Below are 23,362 nucleotides of genomic sequence, written 5' to 3'. Positions count from 1 at the left end.
TTCCCATAAAACTAGAAAAATATAAATTCATTTTTAGCATCAATATTATAGAATCCTATCAACTATTTTTGTTCAATAAACATTAGGCTTCCATCCACGGGGAGGCTTTTTCCTATTTGTAAAGGGTTTCAATCTGATTACAACTTACTAACTTCATGAACCCTGCATAATTATAGCACACGATAACACTCTCCTTACGAATAAAGTCATACGTACTAAATGCTTAGCACAACGTAAACCGCTTTAGCAATGTAAGAGATTAAAAAAAAAAAGTTCCAGTATTCTCCAAAAGTCCTTCATCCCTAGAATGCTGAGAGAATTTAATTTAGATTTTGACAAACTTTGTTTATTTTTGCTTTCCCTGGCATTTGGATGATAAAGCATAATCCTGAGAGGGTAAGAGAAATGGAAGAACTAATAGATAAGGTCCCCGTGAGCCTCACAGATGAGAGGACGGTGCCAAGAAGAGGAGCTGCTGCCGGCCTCAGGTCCTAATGACGTTTGCTGAGGATCTTGACGAGAGCATCAGGGATCCGGCATCATCCCTTCCCTCAACGTCAGGCTGGCGTTCCTCCTGTGATGGGTCTCCTTGAACTCCTGGGATGTATTTTAGCAGTGTCCTTCAGGACCTCTAAGAGGAACTTAGGTTGAAGAAGTGCGCTCACATTTCATTCAGTGATAGCTGCAAGCAGACCTGACGGCCTGAAGGTGATGGATGGTTATCGGTTTTAACCAAATATCAAGACTGCATGGGAAATGGTGTTTAAGGCCAAGATCCAAGTACAAATGAATGTGCTCTTGAGCTCAAAAAGATGATAGGTTTATAGGTCATCCGGTCATCAGGATGTCTGTCAAGTACCTTATCGTCTCCTAGCAGCACACGGACCGCTCTGTCAGGTAAAGACCTTTGGAACTGAGAAGAAGACTAGGTTTAACCAAAACACTCCTCCCTGGAACGAAATAAAGCCAAGGAGGAGTTGACACAGCAAAAGACACTTTCAGAGACACACCAGCAAAATGCACATACAGCAAAAGTGTACCTTTTTCTAAAAAGGTAAAATTTCTAGAGTTTGTCCTTACTTGTAAGTGTGAAGACAGACAAGATCATTTGTATCTGCAAGTAAGTTATAAGAAAAACACTAATTTAGACTCTTCCCCATATCAACATATGATAGATATTAATTGGAAGCACAGAAAAATTAAGCATTTTACTTCAGAGAAATGAAAAAAAAGTTTTAACTTTCACTTCAATATTATGCTAACTTAGGACTAAGCAATATCACACCTTAGAAGCAAGAATTATAAAGCAAATGGTTAGTTCTGAAGCTTGCTCAAAGGATAAGGTACAAAGTAGAAAAGCCTTCAGTATATGAGTTGAACTTCAAAGATATTTATTAAAGAGCAGATTTTACTGTCCAGTTGCTAAGAGAGAAAAAAATAAAACTAAACCTTCATTCTTCTTAGGGATTCATATACTCTAAAGACAGAAAGGTAAGGGTATCTATAAAGTAACGTGTGTACACTTACACAACCACATGTAGCTCTGCTTGCTAAAGAAGTAGGGTGATGTATGGGATGATTTCCTAGGGAATTTGTTAGAAATTGTTTAAAAACGGAAGGTTTGCATTGGCAAAATGATGGGAGGAGAGTTCTCTATAGAGAAGACCAGCAGCATAGAGCCATGGAGGACAAGGTGATAAGCAGTTTCACTTGATAAAGAAGGAGAGCTGAAATGGGAGCATGGAGAAATGAGTCAGAGAGTTAAAAGAGGGTGCTTCCAAGACTCAGCAATGTGAGGTCAAAAACTTTTTAAAAAAAAGTCAGTGAAAATCACTCAGCAACTCCATTTTCCAAATATAACCTTGGTCATGCCTGTCACTCTTTTCCTCGAAGATAAAAAGAGCTTAAATCTAGAGAAGAGGAAAAAAGCAAAGTTCGCTGGGAAATCAATACCAGAAGAAGAACGTCTTTGGGTGGGTCATGCTTTCCGAGAAAGAGAAGAAGCCCTCAGGGTTAGTTAGGCAAGATACGAGAACCGGAGAGACGCGTGGTCAGAGAAACAGAGCCAACTGCTGCAGAAACGGTACGGTTTAAACGACTTTTTTGCTATCTTGTAAAACACCACTCTAATTTTTTCGCAGGGGCTGAAATAACCGCCTTCACTTCCTAGGGTGAAAAGAGGGGATGGGAATGTCACCAGACTGAGCAAAACTGAGTGGATTCTGGCTGCTTACAAATCCCTTTTTCAATAAGCCTTGGGGCTTTGCTTTGTCAGGAGAGAAGCTGGAAGCTGCATAATTAAATAGTAATGTATTTTGTTACCTTGATAAAGAAAGCTGCCAGTGTGAAAGCTGCCTGCTACATTTATGTGCTTTGCAAGGTTTGGTTTCCATCTTTTCGAAAGATGGGTACATGGTGAGGTGTGAAAATAGCAGTGATGTTTGTCCTCACAAGCAGAAGTGACAGACTGGCCCGCGGCTGCAGGAATCCATACACTAGCAGGGCAGAGGTGTCTCCGCAATACCTTTCCAAAATGGCAGATGACGTTTTTGGTTTTGCCTCATGTGTTTCATTGTGCAGTATTCTTTCCTAGCTTCGATGCCTCAGTCTACTGAACAGAAGGAGCCTTAGATGTCAGCCAGCTCAGGGTGCTCAGTGAAGACACCAAGGCGTGAGAGCAGTGCTCTGCCTAAGGTTCCCCAGCCTGCAAAAGGCAGCGCCAAGGCGGTGCCTGGTCCTTCCCACGCCAAGAACAAGGCTCTTGTCTTTGCCTGATGCTACCATCCACGTTCAAGTGACCACTGCCCAGAATGACACAAGTCTTTCTCTGTCCATTGGGCTCCCTGAAGGAGATGTCTAGTTCCAGTAAATTTATAAAACAATAGGCTGAAATAAAGTCATAAGTCCATGCAAATAGATCTATCAGGTCTATTTATAGAAAAATATATTCCCATTTTCGTTATTTGACATTGATGGTTTTTCTTGCTCTCTCTTGCATTTTTACACATCTGCTCTGTCCCTTTCTTTTGTTAATATCTGCAAGCAAACTATGTGCTAGGCATAGAGCTAAATCCTTCCCCATATTATCCAATTTAATCCTCACAGTAAGTCGACTAGATATGTAGTAGTATTGTTATCACCCCATTTGAAGGATGAAGAAACTGAGGCTTACTGAGGTTGACAGTTGCTCAAGGGCTACTGTGTAACAGAGCCAGGCTGTCAGCCCAGCATGTGAAAGGCTGACGAGGGAGCCTTTTCTCCCCAGCAGGGGACCATACTGCCCCCTCTTATGTGGCTGTACAGACTGTCAGATAGCACTACGGTGTCGCTAGGTGATGAAACGAGGTCCTCTCTTCCCAACATTTCCCTGGTCAGCCACGAGGGATGCAGGTTTAGTTGTCTCCATGCCCCATACTTTTCTAGCTCTGATGACGGAAGGTGCAGAAAATAAAGCTGCAGCACCAGGGAAAGGAAATGCCGTGGTAATGAACTACTCACAGGTATTGTGTGGAGTTACACTGACTGGAAGAAGGGATGTTGCATGAAGCTAAGAAAGTCATACCCTAAAATTCAGAGCATCCAGGAAAAGAGAATGGACACAGAAAGCCGGCAAAATGAGGAAGGAAGCATTTAGTTAACTTCGTTCTTTTGAAAAAGAGGGGCTTGGACTGATGACTATTTTCCCAGCTCTATCCAGGACAGCACGGGCCTAAGGAGCTATAATGGGCATCATGGGCAAACAAAAATACACACAGGAAAAATGCTTCCAAGATCCTGGAACGTACAGGTTGAAGTAACACATCCAGGATTAACTTCTGGGAACCACCCTAAAAAAGGAACAGGGTATTCTAATATTTTGCAACTGGTACTCGTGACAAGAGAGGCTTAGTCTAAGACGGTGATTCAGTTGCCAGCAGCTACCCAGTTCTTTGCAAGAGAAAGCCATCAAAATAAAAAACAAGCTTTAGGTAGAGCAGATTGGGTGAAACGTTTTCATTGGCTATTAGGGTTTCTAGTTAAGTAGAACACAGACAAATGGAGTAACAATGATCCTTATATAAGGACGGTACTACATTAACTGCCAATGTACCTGCTAGCCCCTTGCTTATATGCGTAACCCAGATAGTATCATTCTACAGAGTAAAGAGCTTAAGTAAACAGTAACATTTATAAAGCAAGCGCAGTTCTTCATCTCTGCTCTCACAGATGACGACACGCGGACCAAGCCAGTCATTTCCCACTCCCTTTTTAAACACTTACCTGTAGGACAGGTGATGTATCTGTAGGAATGAGATCTATGAAAGCTTCATTTGTTGCTGGAGGATCCACGACACAACGGTATTTGATGACCTCTTCCCACCCATCCACTTAAAAGCAACCACGAGATGAGCCTTCATCCCTTCCTCTCTCCTTTTTTTTTGTTACTTTCTTATTTTGCAGTGTTTTAAATACTTTAACTTAAATATTCTCTGAGGCCAAAGGCAATGTAAAGCAAAGTTGTATGTAAATCTTAGTAAAGAATACTCCCCCCTCAACACACACAGACATCTATAATAAGGCTTCAAAAGCTAATTAGATACTGATCACCAACAACACATTCCAAAGAACCCAAAAGGATCAAAGGATTATACAGTTACAGTCGATAGTCAGATTTAATAAGGGGGAATGAGAGAGAATAGTAGGGTCAGGAAAGAACTAAAGTAATACAACCTGATTTTGGAAAACCCGGGGTAGGAGGGGGGGCGGAGTTTGTTTTGTTCGCTTGTTCTGTTTTATTTTGTTTTTAATCGGCAGTGATTGTCTGTTTTCCTAGGAAATTTCACAAGGAAAAGCATGCTGTCATCTTTTTTTTTTCTTTCTTTTTTTCATGCTGTCATTTTTGTTCCTTTCCTTTCACACAGCCTTTGGGGAGCACCCAGTGAGACCATAAAAGGCCATCTTTTCAGCACATTAGTAACTGAATTTCTTTGGAAAAGGACCAGCGCTAACCTATCCTCTACAAGAGGGAACAATGTTAATGAGGCCACAATGGAACTCAAAGATTTGTACTGGAAGGTGCTGTTTGCCAACACCACATACTGCAGCAAATGTTAGAATGAGACTTGTACAGAGGGAATCAGGTCTGTGCCAGGGCACGGCGTAGAATGGGGCAACATTTCTATTCATTGAGTATAGAGTTAAATAAGAAGGGCAACACCACCCATGGAGAAAAAATTTGGAATACACTCAAAAAACCAGTCAGCGGATAGGGAAGGATAAATCACGGGCATTTGAGTTGTTAGAAAAATTCATCATTGTTTGTCCTTAGAATCGATGGAGGTGGTTCGAAAACACAGAATTAATGAGCACAGAGCAGGGGTTGGAATGAAGGACAGTGGAGATGGTTTGCCAGAGAGATGGTAGGAGGGTACATAAGCCATATGGCTGTGTGAATACAAGGGAGATGGGATCTGGAGAGGGGCCCCCAAGCAGGAAGTAGAAATAATTAATTCAAGCAAGTAAACAAAACCAGGGTGAGGAAGAACCTCAAAAGGGAGCACTAAGTTCTTCATGAAGAACCTAGGGGTGAGACAGGAATAAAGACACAGACCTACTAGAGAATGGACCTGAGGATATGGGGAGGGGGAAGGGTAAGCTGTGACAAAGTGAGAGAGAGGCATGGACATATATACACTACCAAACGTAAGGTAGATAGCTAGTGGGAAGCAGCCACATAGCACAGGGAGATCAGCTCGGTGCTTTGTGACCACCTGGAGGGGTGGGATAGGGAGGGTGGGAGGGAGGGAGACGCAAGAGGGAAGAGATTTGGGAACATATGTATATGTATAACTGATTTACTTTGTTATAAAGTGGAAACTAACACACCATTGTAAAGCAATTATACTCCAATAAAGATGTAAAAAAAAAATAAATAAAAATTAAAAAAGTAAAAGTAAAAAAAAAAGGGAGCACTAAAAAGTTTGAATCTAAATACAAAAGCCAATAGGGGATTCCACAGTCATAAACTGAATTGGGGGCAAAAAAACAAAAAAACCCTCTAGCAACTCTGCATTAGCTAGCCCAAGGTCATTGCAAAGTGGCATACTGCGATGGCCAATATTGAAAACTCTTCCTAGCAAGGCAATTAAAGATCTGCAGATGTTTCTATCTGTATCATTAGCCAAGCTTACTTATCACATTTTACTAAAAAATAGCTTATAGAAAGTAAAAAGGAAAAACATCTAACTTTCTTAATCCACTCTACTCTTCTGGTCATAAAATAATTGTCTTTCTATGTGATATTTTCTTAAGGAAATAGCTACCTTTCAAGAATTCTACCTTTTTAAGATTGAGTGCTACTGACCGGAAATTAGATCCCTGCTTCCTTGATTATGGAAGTATGGAGGTAAAATAAGTGGACAAGAATATAGCTTTAAATTGTTCTTCTGTGTCAAGGGTACTGCTCACTGATACGAGAAGAAAAAAATAAAATCTCTTTTCTAACAACCAATTCCAACCCAATAATTATGAGGTCTCTTTTCAACAAAAAGAATCAAGATTTCCTATAACATTAGCTCAAAACTTAGCCATGCTATTGAGAGACTATATAAACAGGGGCTAAAAATGGGATCTGGATCTAGAGTATGAGTTTGAATCCTAGTTCTACACATGTGACCTTGAACAAGTCACCTAATAGGTTTGTGCCTTAGTTTCCTCATCTGTGACATGGGAATAATAGTAGTACTATGATTGTTGTGAAATTTAAATATATATAAAACATTTAGAGCAGTTGGTTCAGTATATAATAATTTGGTGTGACCTTAAAGTTACTTAACCTCTCTAAACCTCAGCAGAACATCCCTTAAGCCACTGCCTGGAACTTATTAAGTTTTAATAAATACTGACCTTGTTTTTCAGTTTTAAGTACACATAAGAGTATATTATGCCAAATAATTTCAAAGGAGTAGTTGAACTTATTTTTGCTAAAACACAAGGACCCAAACCATTAATCCCTCCAACCTTAGTTTCTCAAAAATCAATTATTCTTTAAAAAATTGTCTTAATTTCAGGAGGTATCATAGATATTTTAAAAAATATATAACTCTCAAGATGTGTAACTTTTATTTGAATAAAAAAGAATATAAATTTCTCTTTTTGATAAGAAGGGGAATGAGCTACTTCCTTAACAATTTAAGCTAAAATGCTGGATTAAAAAAATCAGGAAATGTGGGAAGATGGTGGTAATAGTTGCAGCAGACTATTTGAATATTCCCGAGTCTCCACATATAGAGAGACAGAGGAACCAGAAGAACCAAAAACACATGGTCAACATTTAAGACAAAGTAACAAGATACCCTTATAAACCTCAAAATTACGAGTGGCTGGAGAGAAGACACCAAGAGTCAAATGACCTGCATTCTATCAACGTCTGTGCTGGAAAGCCCAGGGAAGCAGCAGGGCAGCTGATGGACCTGAGAACAGGAAGCCTCAAAACAGCCAGCAGGTGTTCACTGAACAGTGCAGTGGGCCAAGGTGAGAACACCTACAGAAACTGTCAGAAGCTTTTCCCATTCCCACAGCACATGAGTGCAAGGGCCCCCAGTAAGGACTAAAAGTACCTGGAGCACTGCAGCCCCTGTAAACTCTTAAAACTGACCATCCAGGGCTCCCCTTCAAGATAGGACCCAAAGTGAGGGTAATCTTCCAAGTGGAGTACACACTGAGCAGAACAGGGACAACAGGAGTAAAGGAAAGAGGTCTGGATAAAAGTGAGGCTAGGGATCAAAGCCAGGAAGTCTGAGAAAGCAAGCTACCACATTTTTAACAGTACATAAAACCAACCCAAGAAAGAGCTCTCTGAAGTTAGAACAGCTAACAAGTGTTTCTCTTTCTAAATTTCAGAAAAACTAATTTCATATGAAGTATCAAAAAAAGGATGTAAAATCTCACATGAAGGAAAAAAACAAGAATAAGGAACAGAATAACATTCCCACAGATAGTGGAAGTGAATCACAAATACTTGCTATAAAAAAAAAGTAGTAACGTACTGTTTCAGATGAGCTTAAAGACACATGATACAAAGAAATATCATGTATCAGAATTAGAATACAGAAATGAGGTGATATTCAACAAAACACTAGAAATAAAAGAATAAAACATTTTGCAAATTAAACTAGAAAGAACACAAGAACAAATAAATTCAACCAATAAAGCCTTAAGTAGAAGAAACAAAGAACTTTTAAAAATCAAAAAGAAAAGAGGAAACGGATAAAAAGAATGTGAGAGAAAATGGCAAAGGTTGAAGATAAGCAAAGAAGATAAAACAAACATACAAAATGAACTTCTGAAGAAAACTAAAGCAAAAAAACAGAACAAACACTTAATTCAAGAACACGGTTCTGAAGTTTAAAAAATAATAAACTTTATATTTAAATAGTGTCATGTCTCAAAATGATCTACATCCAGGCATATTTTCATAAAAATACTGAACATTAAAGGAAAATAAAATATCCTTTGGGTATTAAGACCAAAAAAAGTGACTTTTATAAGGAGAATATTATCATTAGACTTTAATAGCAAGTGCTTTATGACAGGAGAAAAATGTAATATTTAAAATGTCAAGGAAAGAACATGTGCCCCAGTGAGTCTGTATGCAGCACAACTAATTTTCAAGGGTGAAAGACTCAGACCAACTGCTATTGTATGAAAAAACTGGTTTCCTAAGGAATCTACCAGAGAATGTGGTTCAGACAACTAAAATAACTAGAGAGACTTAGACGTAATGACTGGTGATGAACATTAACTAGTTACTGTCATTATCTGAATATGATGCACTCTGAATTAATGTCTCTGTGTTTCCTATGCATTCTAAACAAGAGCCGAACAAGCACCCACACACACAAACTCACAAATGGAGAATTTAATTTATATTAATCAAGTTTGGTACTTTTCTCTGGTGACGGGAAAACCTCTCTGAAGGACTTAAAGAATTCTTGTGCATAAAGGCCCAAGGAAATGAGCAGCTCACCTAGAATAATCTTAAATGAACATGAATAAAAATCAGTAAAAATGAATAAGAAAACAACTTTGAAGAAATTATCTGGGATGCAATCCAGAGAAACAAAGAGATATAAAATAGGGAACAGAGGGTAAAACATATATAGGATAGCATGAAAATGTCTAACGTGCATCTAAATGGAATTCCAGAAGGAGATATATAGGGAAGAGAAAGCATTCAGGTAATATTTGTATTTAAATGTCTATGTTAGAAAAATAGTAGAAAAGGAATAAAAACCCAAATGATTAGAAGGAAGGAAACTATAAACATAAGAAACTAATGAAACAGAAGACAAATACATAATACAGAGGACCAATGAAGGTAAAAAATGGTTTCTTGAAAAACCAGTAACATAAAGGGCTCTAAGCCTCTGGTGAGCGGGAGAGAGAGGTGGAGGAGACACACACACACACACACACACACACACACACACACACACACACAGCAGGCACAATCTATTAAAAATGAAAAGGTAGATGTAACCTCAGATCTCATAGAAGTTACACAGACAGTAAGATAGTATTTAAAAATGTATGCCAAAGAATGAAAAATAACTTTAATAAAATGGATGAAATAGTTACCAATACTGATTCAAGAAGAAATAGAAAATCTATCTCCTCCAACATTAAAAAATACAAATCTGTCATTGAAATTTTCCCCACAAAGGGAATGCCAGCCCCAGATAACTTTACTGATGGTATCTTCTAAGAATTCCAGAAATAGATAACAAGTGTTACACAAAGTCTTCCAGATGTTAGGAAATAAGGGGATGCTTTCCAATTCATTTTATGAAGCTATGAACATCATACATGCACTATACTATAAAAAAGAAAAATTAAAAGCCAATCACACTCATGAATATGGAAGTAAAATTCTAAGTAGAATATTAGTAAGCTGAACCCAGCAATATATAAAGGAGATAAATGTAATAACCAATTTGAACTCATCTCATGCATATAATAGTAGTTTCTACTAAAAAATCAATCAGTGAAGTGCACCATAGTAAAAGACCCAATGAGAAAAAGCATATTATCATCTCAAAAGATGAAAAAAAATTCAGTAAAATTCAATACCTGTTGAATTTAACAAATTTGAACGAAGGGGAAAATCCTCAAAGGTCTGTCCACGGAACAACCACACCACCAACACCACGACTACCTGCCAGTGACCTTCACAAGTAATGGTGACTTGTGGATGGCACTGACTTGGAGGTCAGGAACAAGGCAATACTGCTATCTCTATGTGTATTTGATACGATACCGAGTGTTCTAACTGGCACAGAAAGAATGAGAAAATGCTCATACAGAGCACAATGACTGGAAAAGATGAAACAGAATTCTCAGGAAAATACTTTCCTCACAAAAGGACCCTTTAGATAAAGTTTATGAATATAAAAGATTAGCAGGGATCCTGATTCAAGATTTTGAAACAAGATTCTAAGTCAATTGCCTTTTAATACGCCAACAATGTTCACTTAGAAAATATAATTTTAAAAATATAAAATATCACTTCAATGTTAATACTTAGGAATATATTTAACAAAAGATGGCCAAAACCTTCATGAAAAAAATTATAAAACTCGATAGGCATTTTAAAAGATTAATTAGTTAAAAAAAATTAAATGTAAAGAGATGTGGTTTGAGATGAAAAGACTCATTATCATAAAAATATCAATTCTCTTTATACTCATGTATAGATTCATGCAATTGCCATGAAAATTGCAACACAAAACTTGATAAGCTGATTCTAAAATTTATATGAAGAAGCAAAAGTTCACATACAATCAAGACACTCTTGAGGAACAACAAATTTTAGGTATCTCCCAGATATCAAGATTTCTACCAAAGTTACAGCAATTAAAACAACATGGTATTGTACAGAAATAGACATATGGATAACTAAAACAGAAAAGGGAATCTGGAAACCCACAAATATGGAGAGACAGAACAGGCTTTGCAAGTCAGTGAAGGAAAGTCCCCGTTTGAAAAGATAAACCACAAACTGGAGAAAATTTGCAACACGTATAGTCAACATAAATTTTTTACCTAGAATACATTAAAATGTTTATGAATCACTGAGAAAAAACAACCCACTGGGGAAAAATGGGCAAAGGAAATAAAGAATTACATAGAAAAGTAAACACAAATTACAAATATATGAAAAATGCTCCATCTGATATGTAATTATTTAATGCAAATTAAAATCACAAGATACCATTTGACATTCCCACCAAACTGGCTAAAAATTTTAATCAGTTAATATCAAGTGTTGACAAAGGTGGATTATTAGGAACTCTTACTGCAGTTGGGAGTATAAATTAGAATGATCACTTTGGAAAACAGTTTGTCATTATGTGATCAATTAAATATGTGTATAACCTACCACCTAACTATGCCGTTGCCAGGTTTAAACCCTAGAGAAATTCTTGCAAATGGACACCAGGAGGAGTTATGAAAAAGAATGTCCATAATATTGTTTGCAATAGCAAAAAGAACAAAAACAAAGAAAGAAAGAAACCCTGCAGCCTACCTAAACATTCACAAGCAGAATTTGGATATATAAATTGTTTTATATTCATACAACAGAACACTATACGACATGAAAAATTGATGAAATGAATATGATGCTCATCGACAAGGATAAATTACACAAGCATTATTCTGTAACAAAGGAAGCAAATCACAGAAGAGTTTGCAAAATAATTCAATTTATAAAAGTTCAAAATAAGCAAAACTATATACACACATATATGGAATACAAATATAAAATATATATTTATACACACACATATATCCATAGGTGAAATATGCATACGTGTAGTAAAATGATGAAAAGAAACAAGGAAATTTTTAACAAAAAAAGCAGAATAGTAGCTATCCCCATAGGAGAGGGAAGAGAATGTAATCAGAAAGGCAATCACGAAGCTTCCAGATTACTACAAATATCTTATTGTTTAGACTGGGGGCTGGGTACACAGTAGTTCCTTTGGTTAGAATTTAAACTGAGCAGATAAATTTTATACACTTTTATGAATATTTCTATTTCAGTAAATGTATATATACATATATATTTATACTAGAGAGAAATATGAATCTATGGTATTTGAGCCAGAGACAGCCACTGATGTATTAAAGAGCTTTAGGGCACTCTACAGTGCGTTTCCCTGCACAACCCACGGCAAAGTAAAACTGCCTCGAATCCTGACAGTGGCTCGTCCTTGGGGACTTACACTGGTGATCATGGCTGTTACAGTTTTTATCTCCAGATAGCCTCCACTCCCATTCTTGTTCATTGTGTTACTGTTGCAACAGAAGAACTACCATATAAAGTGAGAAAGAACCATTTTTACCAACAACAGGTCTACGGGCTAGGACAGGAGAGGGATACCTGCTTCGGACATGCCAGGGGGAATCAGATTGTTGGCATTTCCTCTCAATTAATGTCTTTTACTTTGTAAGTGAACAGACATTGGTTGGAAGCTGACCCTCTGTCAGTGCCCCAGCACAGAGGCATTCTGAGAGGCCGTAAAGCAAGCGAGCGAAGTGGACAAGACAGAATCTGAGAGCTCAGAGCGGGCGAAGCAGCCTGGGAACCCACCAGACGTGGCTCCAGGGGCAATAGGCACTAAATGCAGAGGAAACCTGTAGGACAGGGCAATTCATCACCATCAAGCTTCTCTTCTGACAAGGAGTAGGACTCTGGCTTCCAGCTGTAACATTAAAATGTAACGTTCCCCCTGGGACTTCGCATGGCGGGCTTCCCTGAAGCTTCAGTTTCACTCAGTTAGCTAATTATGAGAGAATGTGACATTGGTATTTACTTTTTCTACGGGGACAAATCATTCTCAGCAGGAGGGAGAAGTTGTTATTTTTGGTCTGTTTTGTTTTGTCATTAAAAGGAGATTACTCACACAGTAGTAAATAACCTCTTGTTAGAGGGAAGTTTTTTTCTTTCTATAATTCTATCAATTCACCTGAATGCTGACAGTCACTTCTTTTGTTTTCTGAGGACACGGTGGGTAAATGATCAAAGGTGGAGTGTTAGAACTGGGTTTGAAAATTAACTCTACCACTAACTAGCTGTGTGATCTTCAGCAAGTTATGTAAGTACTGTGAGTTTCCCCCACTAAAAACAGGAGAACACATTTACTGTGTAGTGTGCTTTGTTAAAGATGAAATGATGTAGCTGAAACACTTTAGCACAGTGTCTCTGCACAAGAAGCACTCAGTAAATTTTAGCCTTTATTCTTAATGACTCTGATACTCTATGATAAAAATAGAAACATTCTACATTTCACTTATGCCTTATGTCATCAATTTCCCATATCTAATGACCCCGTATCTAATCAGAAACTGTCCCTTTACTTTGTCACTGCAGGCTGAATTGTGTATTAACCATTTTACTCCTCCTCACCCAGATATAAAAAGGCTTCCAATAAAATTTAATATTTAATGATAATGTTGAAAGAAACATTTTTCACACCCCTTCTCCTCCCCAGCACATCTTTTAACTTGTCAAAGGCAGTATGTAATGCTGAGCAAACATCATAATAAACACATACTTCCTCATCCACTGCTGACATCAACAGCATTATGTTCAGGATGCTTTTAACAAATTGGAAAGTGATTTCACAATTGAACTCATAACAATCCCATGAGGTAGGCAGGGTAGATACGAATAGCCTCACTTTACAGGTGAGGAAACTGAAACTAAGAGGGAAAATAACAAAACCACGATATCCAAGCACATTTTCCATGAAACGATAATCTGAGGGGATCGAGAAGGTCAGGGTTATTGGACTTTGGAAAATCAGATTTTCTCAAGAATGAAGTCTGTTCTGGGGATAGCCAAAGTGACCAGTCAGAGAGAGAAATAGGATCACTGGTGGAAAGCAAACAAAATAGAAAGGCAAGAGGCACAGAGCTTTCTTTTCCAATTTCACAATCCATTTGCCCAATGTGCCTCGATTTTTCTGCCCATAACTTTGAGAAAGCAAAAATGCTACTTCTTACCTCTCTTACAAGTACACTGCAATGTCATTAAAGTTTGATGACATGATTCTCAAGGTTTTATGCTAACCACAGCAAACATGAACACTTTAAAATGTATAAACATAAGAAAACACATTTTAAGTACTAATAGAAAATCTTGGTGATAAAGAAAAGGAAAAGAATATTTTTCCAAGGATACATGGGCTAGAAGATATGAAAATTAGGTAAGATTAGGTCAGTCAGCATTATAATTTTACATTACATATTTGAATCATTTGTGGAAGTTGCAGAATCAACGTTTTGAAGCCATGAAAATGTAAAAGCCCTCTAATTTGGATAATGTTTCTTTAACTAATCACATACACCCACTTCTTAAAATAATCGATTCTGAAGTGCCGTTAATACTGAACAAGTCTTCCGGGTAGTTGTCACCGTTCACGACTCCCCAGGACATTGACACTGCTTGCTGATAGCCGATAACCCTTAAGAATTCCTAGCGGACTACAGAATTGTAATTCAGAAGCCCATCCCCCTTTATTCTGGAATGGGAGATTAAGTTCTTACAGACAGGAAGGCAAATGCAAACAAAGGTCATTAAAGGAAACCCTAGTTCAAAATAAAAACCAAACACAAGTTTCTGGTTTATCATTTGAACCGGAAAATCCAAGGACCTCTAAATATGCAATAAAAAACCTAGTCAATACCAACTTCGATGAGCAAAATAGCATATAACGGTAGGTCATCATTAGGTGGGTGATGCCTAATTCTGACTTAAGAGGCCTGAACATAATTTCCCCTATGATTTTTCATAGAACATGATACAACTTCACTCCAACACTGGGAGGGACTTTATGACACGGCAGCAGAACAGGCCTACTTAAAAACTCCACCTCTCTCTAGGTATTCAATTAATGAACATCTTTTGAATGTTTGCTATTTGTTGGGATCTATATCAAAGAACTCACAGTCTAGCAGGGGAGACAGGTAAATCAAGCAACAAATTTTTAAGTTAAATTCTAGAATGAAGAAAAATATGCGATGCAATGTTAAGTAGGGCAGAAAGCTCTCACGGATGATAAGATGATTAACCACGCCTCAAATGGTAAGTATAAATTGTCTATGGCAAAAAGAAGGAGTGACTTCTGTCAGAACAGCCTGGCTAAAAGCAGGGAAACACGATAAACGTGCTGAGTTTCAGAAATTAGATGTAGTGCCGCATGGCTAGAGCACAGAGCATAGAGACAAGGGGAAAGATGCCCAAAGAAGCAATGAGCAATAGAGGAAGACAAAGAGTCCATCACTTAGGACTTTCTATTCCATGTTTAAGTTCAGTATTGGAAAGATGAATACAATTATTGGTCTATTGAAAAGATTTCATCCTACAGGCAATGGGACTAGATTTTTACCATAATCAGTTTGGTGGTATGTAGGTATACAGTGAAATAAAAGAAGGAATTCTAGAGGTATGGCTATCAGTTAGAAGACAATTTTTAAAGTCCAAGTAAGATATGGAGTGGCCCTAAATGAAAGGAATGGGGATGGAAAAGAAAACAGAGGTAAAAGAAGTATAAAAAACAGAGTTGATAGAATTTAGTGGCCAGGTAGCAATGGGAGGGTGAAGAGGAAAGCTTAAAACAGCTGTCTTTTTTTAATTTTAAACTTGTTTGGCTAAATAGATAATGGTGCCTTAGCTGAATTAGGGACAGCATGAAGTGGAATGTCAGTGGTACTCTTAGAGTCCTGGCTTATCCCTCTTTTATAAAAGATTCATCGAATTTCACTTTGTATTGCAGTATGTATGTGTCATTTCACTGCCCCCTTCCCCCAAAGGGGACCCATCAAGCTCCTTGAGGGAAGAAGTTCTGTGTCACACATCACGTCCCTGCACATAGCTCCATATAGCATATTTGTATAACATGATTATATAACATAACTGACCCATCGTAAACACTTAATAAAACATTTCTGAATGACTGATTGAATATATGTACAACTCCAAACCTTAGATGTGACAAAACTACACATTTTATCCCGTGAATAAAATAGTCATCTCTTAAAATGCAAATAACTCACCTCAACTGCGTAACAACTCATACTACTACCAATTTCAGACTCATAACATTCTCTGCAAATCTCAATGTCCACTCTGGAAGGGACTTTTGGAAATATCTACTACAAATCCCCACTTTAAAGGTGAAATCTGTGACTCAGAGAAGTTACATGACCAGCCAAAAGTCACATAGAGTACAGCTGACGCTTGAACAACACAAGTTTGAACTGGCAGGTCCACTTATATGAGGAATTTTTTTCAATAGTAAAAACTACAGCACTACAGGAACCGCAGTTGGTTGAATCTGCCAATATGGAGGAACTGCAGATATGAAGGGCCAACTCTAAGTTACACACAAATTTTTGACTGCATGGAGGGTGCCCCCAGCCCCTGCATTGTTCAAGGGTTAACTGTCTCTGGAGGTGGGACAGAAATCAGAATACGTTAAGCTTTGAAATATTGGTCAACCAAAATAGTTGTAACAGATGTGAAGATAGTACAAGACATCAGATTTAGCTGGAATGCATTACGTTTTTAAAAGCACTTCATATTGTGCACTAAAAAGCACAAGGCAAACATCTTAAAGACATTTTCTTAAATAATCCTTCCCTCTGACAATGAAATGCAAGGACCACAGCTCAACTTTTAGTTCTGAATTAGTATAAGTAAGACAGATTCTTACCGTGATCTTCTGAAGAGACTGGTGACCTAAAATGAGATAATAAGCATGATAAATCCTTTGTATGTGACACTGATAATTATAGGTACAACAATGATCAAGAATAAGCTCATAGAAATTACACCCCCAAAATTCAGTTAAACAGAAATTCAGTATAGTAGTAGATGGTGTAAATGATGTGTTGGTTGTATGGTATATGCCAATTAATAACTCCCAAAGCTTACCTGGATTGGTTGAGTGGTAGATGTTATTAAAATAGTCTATTAGCATGGTGACGTAAGACTGAAACAAACTTAAATTGTCTGGATTTATCACACACAATAAAAGAACTCACAGAAATGTGGTGATGGATGAAATCCTGTGAGGTCACTAGTGCTGAAAGCCAGGCCTCCATAGAAAATACCAGGGATGTAAATAAGCACTAGATTAAGTGTCTGTACGTAAAAAAGAAATCCACTTGGACAATAAAAAATGAGACAGAAGAGAAATGGCACGTGCCCTTATCAATGTTGCTTTTCGCTTCCACTCGCTGTGGAATTTAATGTTTCAGTGAGTATGACGTACACCCTCTACGTGTTGGCCTTATGTCTCTAAACCTGTGAGAGTCAGGCAGGAGGGCAACCATTGGGATCCCACAGAACTTCTACAAAGTGATAACTTCTGCATATCATTTGAGGCTCAGGTCTAATTACAATATTAAGATACCAACGGATCATCATATCAACCCCTTTCACAATAATGACCTTCTTTTCTTTCTTGGCTATTAATTGAGTTACTTTGAGCAATGCAGACAGAACTTTGTTGATGAATTCCCCTCAAGTTTGAAAGATACAGTCTTGACTACTGACTCATGCTTTTCTTGGGAGAAAGAGAGATGCATAATACTGCATTCAGAGGTGTTAGAATTTTGAAGGGAGAGGCAAGAAACCAGGAGGGAGGGGTCCTCTCTTCTAAATGATGGGCCTGCTGGAGCCCACAGCAGGGAGATGACCAAAGGCAAATGCATGAGTTTGGTAGTAAAGCTACCAAACTTTATATAGCTAATATTTATATGTAGTCATAATATAACTAATATGTATGCGACATGATGACAAACGTTGGGGCAAGAATGATTCAGTGGGTGCATAGTGGTTGAAGGACAATTTTAGCTACTTTGGGATGCCCGATACCACTTTACTTTATCTACTGATCAGAAATATTTTTGTCCATTATGTGAACAAACAGTACAGTATAAAGACACAGGAATAATGGTGAGACAGCCTTGAACTTCCATTGGGTGACAAAGTTGAAATCATTTCAACCTTATAGGTCTCTTCAAGTAGACTTCTGTGTGTGAAAACTACAGAGTGTCCCCAGATCTGGTGGAGAGAAAACTGGCATCTGAGTGGTGGACACGGGAGCAGAGGGAGGGAACCTGACATAATAACTTAGGAGGGAACCTAAGTCATCACTGTGGTGTTGGCTGCTTGAGAAACGCTGCTGGGCCTCCTCAGGTGGAGCTGACCTATCCTCTCCCTGGAGTCCCCCTATTTCACACTTTCACACACCAGTCTTTCCACTAGGTTGTGAGCTTCTTGGAAACTAGGACCATGTCTTATTTAGAACATAGTGGGTCCCTGGTTAAAATGTATTAGATTGCATTAATTTCAGTACCACACACTAGCGTTCAGACTCAGACACACTCTGGAGCTCCTCAGAAATCACCATATCACCTTAAAACCACCTTTGAGTTTGCCAGCTCCTAGGGCAGCTGTGAGGGAAGGGTCTAGGGAATGACCTGAAGCTCCAAATTAGTGACAGCGTGGGCACTCTCAGAGCCAAAAGACATCCTGTGCCCCCTGCAACAGAGATGACCACCATCAAAGAAAGGGGAGGAGGGAGCTGAACAGAGGTGAAATGAGATTGACATGTACACACACTGCTGCATTTAAAATGGAGAACCAACAAGGGCCTACTGTAGAGCACAGGTAACTCAATATTCTGTACTAACCTAAATGGGAAAAGAATTTGAAAAGAACAGATACATGTATAGGTATAAATGAATCACTTTGCTGTACACTTGAAACTAATACAACATTGTTTATCAGCTCTACTCCAATATAAAATAAAAATTAAAAAAAAAGAAATTAGAGAATTTTTTAAGTTGCAGAGGGCATGAAAAAAGAGTCAGCAACAAGGAAACATCTTCACTCCTGGTGTTTTCTGATGGGAAGGAAGCAAAGCATGTCTTGGATGTTTTGCAATTAATTTCTCACAGAGCTATAGGAATAAAGGAAAATCCATGCCAATGGACCACTAAATGTCTCAGGTGGAAGGCCAGTGAGGGTTTTTGCTGCCTTTCTGTAAAAGCAAAGCACTAATATTAAATATGAAAAATTCCAGATGGCTCCTTGAGAGCCCCAAGGGGATGCCTTCTGCGGTACGTCCAGGCAGTGGGGAAGAACTATTGATTTCAGACTGTTTTCTAAGGATTAGTCACATTGAGTTTCTGTGTTGAATGTCTCCCACACGCCTGGGTTTGTGGAATTTTAAGACATATGGAGTATTTCAATCCTCACTCAGTATTTCACCTTTCACTGGAGCGAGTCACTAAATTATTCCACTGAGACATGCACATCATCCATTATTGCTGGAAATGGGCATAAAAAGTTTTCTGGAACTTAGCTCAGGAGAGAAGAAATATCATGAAATCAGCAGTATAAGTTATTTTTACAACAGAGAGGTTGAATCCCTGGAAGAGATAATGTTCCTTAACCTGACAACAAAGGAAGGAAAGAAAGCTCACTGCTTATTCCTCCCACTGCACCTGAAAGACTTGTGGCTTTGTCCCAGCCTGTTCATTTCTCCTCCACATACACTTTATCTTGGAGAACCTATCTGCTCTCACAATGCAGACTGTTACTTCACTAGCGCTCAAATGGCTCCAGGATTTAGAGTTTTCCTCCTCACTTCTTTCCTCATCCCTAGTCTTTTATTATGGGCTACAGGATATTTATACTTGATTTTGCTTTGTTTTATTGGTTTTGGTATTGTTTTACATTTTTATTTACATTCATTCAAATTCAGCAAAGACAACGAAAACAAAAACTCAACACCCGCATTTAAAAATCTCTCTCCTATCTTATTGACCCCGAATAATTATTATTCAGATTTGAATCTTTCCCTTTATGTTGATTCAAACCTGAATAATAATTATTACTTGAGACCCTTTTAAGTACCAGGCACCGTACCAAGTGATGTGTATCAAAAAAGAAACAAGATATCAATTTCAAGGAACTCATAATCTAGTGAACGAGGAAAATATGTAAACAAGTGATTATATTATAATGAAAAAATGCAATAATCAAAATGTGTATGAGTAAAGGGGTAGCATAGAAGAGAGGGAGACCAATTCTCTTCCAAATAAAGTAAAAGGTGGCTTCGAAAAGCAAGAACCATCTGAGCTGGGCTTTGAAGGATAAGTAGAAGCCTATTAAGTACGAAAAAAGAACTCCAGGTGGTAGCAACAGGCATATGAAATAGGGGTAGGGACAGGAAATTTCATAACACGTTATCAGATATACAAGCAACTCAGTGTTGCTCAAATATAAAGGAGTCATAAACATCAGGACTAAAGACAGAGGAGGGAGGGGCATTTCATGTAGGAGCTGAGGGGCCAATTTGAAGTGCTTGTCATTTACCTTCTAAGCTACACAGAGCAAAGTTCTGAAGCAGAGAAGTCACACATTCTCACCTGTGCTTTTGCTTGGGCAGCTGTAGCGAGCAGACTACAAAACAGCAAGAATAAAGGCAGAAGACAAGCTACAGACTAGTGTCGCAAAACTGCCACGTTAGTATCTCCGCTCTTTTTCAATCCTTTTTGAAATCCATGGAAAATAACAAGGAGAACAAGAAACATAAAAGGAAGTATCATCTTTGGCTAAACTAGAAGTTGTCCCTAAACTGAAATTATTATATATGAAGAAGAGCAGCTAAAGTATAGTAAAATTGGACCAAGTTTCAGGGAGACAGAGTGTTTCAATCTTAACTGAGGAGACATGAGATACATCACGGACCAAAAAACCTATGACAGAAAGCCCTCCGCTCTGAGCCATTCAGGAGCAGAATCAAACCCTGGAGGAGACAGCTGCTATGAAAGAGTCTGAAGACAAAAGATTCAAAGTCAAGCTTCCGGAAACACACCAACCCACTATCCCTAATTATCCATCCAAACTAGCGGTTCCAAAAAGAACTCACCCAATACAAATGTGAGTAATGAACAAAAAGGAACCATCATGACATTTACACAAAAATACCCAGAGAAGAGAGCAGGACAAGGATCTTCTGAAAAACAAAACTCAGGCTGAGAACATCCTAAAAAGATGATGGCACGAAGCAGTGTTGGCGCAGTGGTTGAGAGTCCGCCTGCCGATGCAGGGGACATGGGTTCGTGCCCCGGTCCGGGAAGATACCACATGCCGCAGAGCGGCTAGTCCCGTGAGCCATGGCCGCTGAGCCTGTGCGTCCCGAGCCTGTGCTCCGCAACGGGAGAGGCCACAACAGTGAGAGGCCTGCGTACCACACACAAAAAAAAAAACAAAAAAAAAAACTGTTAACAAATCTCCATGAAATGGATAAATGGAATAAGGAAAGGAAGGGACGAAGGAAGAAAACAAGGGAAGGAAACAGAGCCTCTGTGAACAGAAACTTAAAGAAGAAACAAAATGGTCAAAAAAAAAAGCTAAAAGACTACAGCGGAGGAAAACAGCAAAGGTTTGCCCAGATCTCTGAACTATTAAGTTACAGAAAAAACCTGCGGGCTTTCCCACAGTATCACCACAGCAGTGGGAAAAAAGGGATTAAGGGGAAGTGAATAACAATTAAAACTATATTAAGTAAGAATCCATTCATTTATTCATCCCTTCAAATATCTGCTTTGTGGAAGTGTTTTGCTTTTTAACCACTTTGATTTACTTTTCTATCATTTTAATTGGAACACCTGCTGGTGAAAGTCCCCTTCCCAATGTTAACCCTGCTTAATTGAATATCCATACTTTTCTTTCCTTTTAAATGAAGGCAAGACTTCTCCAGCTAGGGTACACATGGGAATTTGAAAATAAGGGAAGCCTCAGGAAAATAAGACACCATCTTTAGATGGGGAATTATAAAATTTAACTGGTAAAATATTATTTTTATGCTGAAACAGGCACAGCCATATTATGGATCCCAAAGCAAAAGTTGCTTGAATTCTTAAAGCAATAAAGTTAAAAAAAAAAAAATCTGTGTTTGAGACAGTCAGCTTCAGGAATGTCTTCAAGGTCCCCAAGGGGATGAGTTTGTTCTCCTCTGTTCCCATGGAAAAGACAGAAAATATGAAATTATCCACTTAAATACAGCTGTAACACCCTGGAAAGAATTCTTTTATAAGATTAATGTACGCAGATATCAAGAATCTGAGGGAATGAGACGCAGAGTACACATCAGCTGCGGCTACTGTATTGGACAGCACTGCTTCTAGACCTTGTCATCACTAAGACACAAGGAATGTCTAAGAAACACAAAAACGGTTCTGTAGATTGCCTTCCATCAGCATGTTTCCCTTCAAAGCCTCTAATCTTTCCAGTAGATCAATCACAAGGCTGAAGGACACTGAAAAATGTGCCCAGTGTTCTACCAGCAATGTCATGACAATAAGAGCACAAGAGTGTCCTAGTTAGGATAGTGAAAGTCTTTAAGAAATATCGCACTACTTGCGATGTTTTACTGTTTTCAATCAATAAACCTAGAATGGAGATGATGGGCATCATGACTAGTTCAGCCTTTATGAGGTGGTGAAATGGTTTGCAATACATTTTAGATACGGGCATTTTCTTGGCAGCCTCCATGAAATCTCCAAGCTCTTCCTAACACAATACCTCCTTGAAAAAAAATTAATTTTTATTGGAGTACAGTTGCTTTACAATGTTGTGTTAGTTTCTACTGCACAGCAAAGTGAATCAGCTATATGTATACATATATCCCCTCTTTTTTGGATTTCCTTCACATTGAGGTCACCGCAGAGCATTGAGTAGAGTTCCCTGAGCTCTATAGTAGGTTCTCATTTGTTATCTATTTTATACATAGTACCAATAGTGTATATATGTCAATCCCCATCTCCGAATTCATCCCACCCACCCCCTTTCCCCCCACCTTGGTGTCCATATATTTGTTCTCTACCTCTGTGTCTCTATTTCTGCTTTGCAAATAAGATCGCCTATACCATTTTTCTAGATTCCACATACATGCATTAATATACGATATTTGTTTTTCTCCTTCTGACTTACTTCACTCTGTATGACAGTCTCTAGGTCCACCCACATCTCTCTTTTTTTATTTGAGTAATACTGTCCTGACTCTACTTTTTTTAAGCCTCTATAAAATATTTTGCTTTTATTTTTTCATCTCATGGCTTTAATTCAATAGCATCCATGGCTTTCCTACTTGGCCCTTCCTTGGACTATCTGTATAATTCCCTCCCTTGGACAGAGAGAGGTCAATAGACTATCCATTTTACCTATTCTTTCCTAAAAATAGATTAGATGAATACTGGGGACCCACCTATATGGGTCTGTTACTTTTTGGAGAGA

The 23,362-nt window shown here is 38.3% G+C and overlaps 1 protein-coding gene across 2 annotated transcripts in view; it reads right to left on the bottom strand.

Moving 5' to 3' along the window:
- The window catches only part of DGKI (diacylglycerol kinase iota), a 452,138-nt gene that overhangs the window by 38,333 nt on the left and 390,443 nt on the right, over window positions 1-23,362 (bottom strand). For both annotated transcript variants that reach the window (XM_030759800.2, XM_022580220.3), the window contains one exon: window positions 16,761-16,786. In XM_030759800.2, coding sequence (XP_030615660.2) covers window positions 16,761-16,786 — 26 coding nt within the window. The remainder of the gene's footprint in view (window positions 1-16,760; window positions 16,787-23,362) is intronic.

This window comes from Delphinapterus leucas, chromosome 9 (genome assembly GCF_059928025.1).
Source record: "Delphinapterus leucas isolate spDelLeu-1000000601 "Yukka" chromosome 9, BTC_Dleu_Yukka2, whole genome shotgun sequence".
Taxonomy (NCBI): domain Eukaryota; kingdom Metazoa; phylum Chordata; class Mammalia; order Artiodactyla; family Monodontidae; genus Delphinapterus; species Delphinapterus leucas.
Note: the sequence above shows the minus strand (reverse complement) of the source record. Positions and strands in the feature narration are given on the sequence as shown.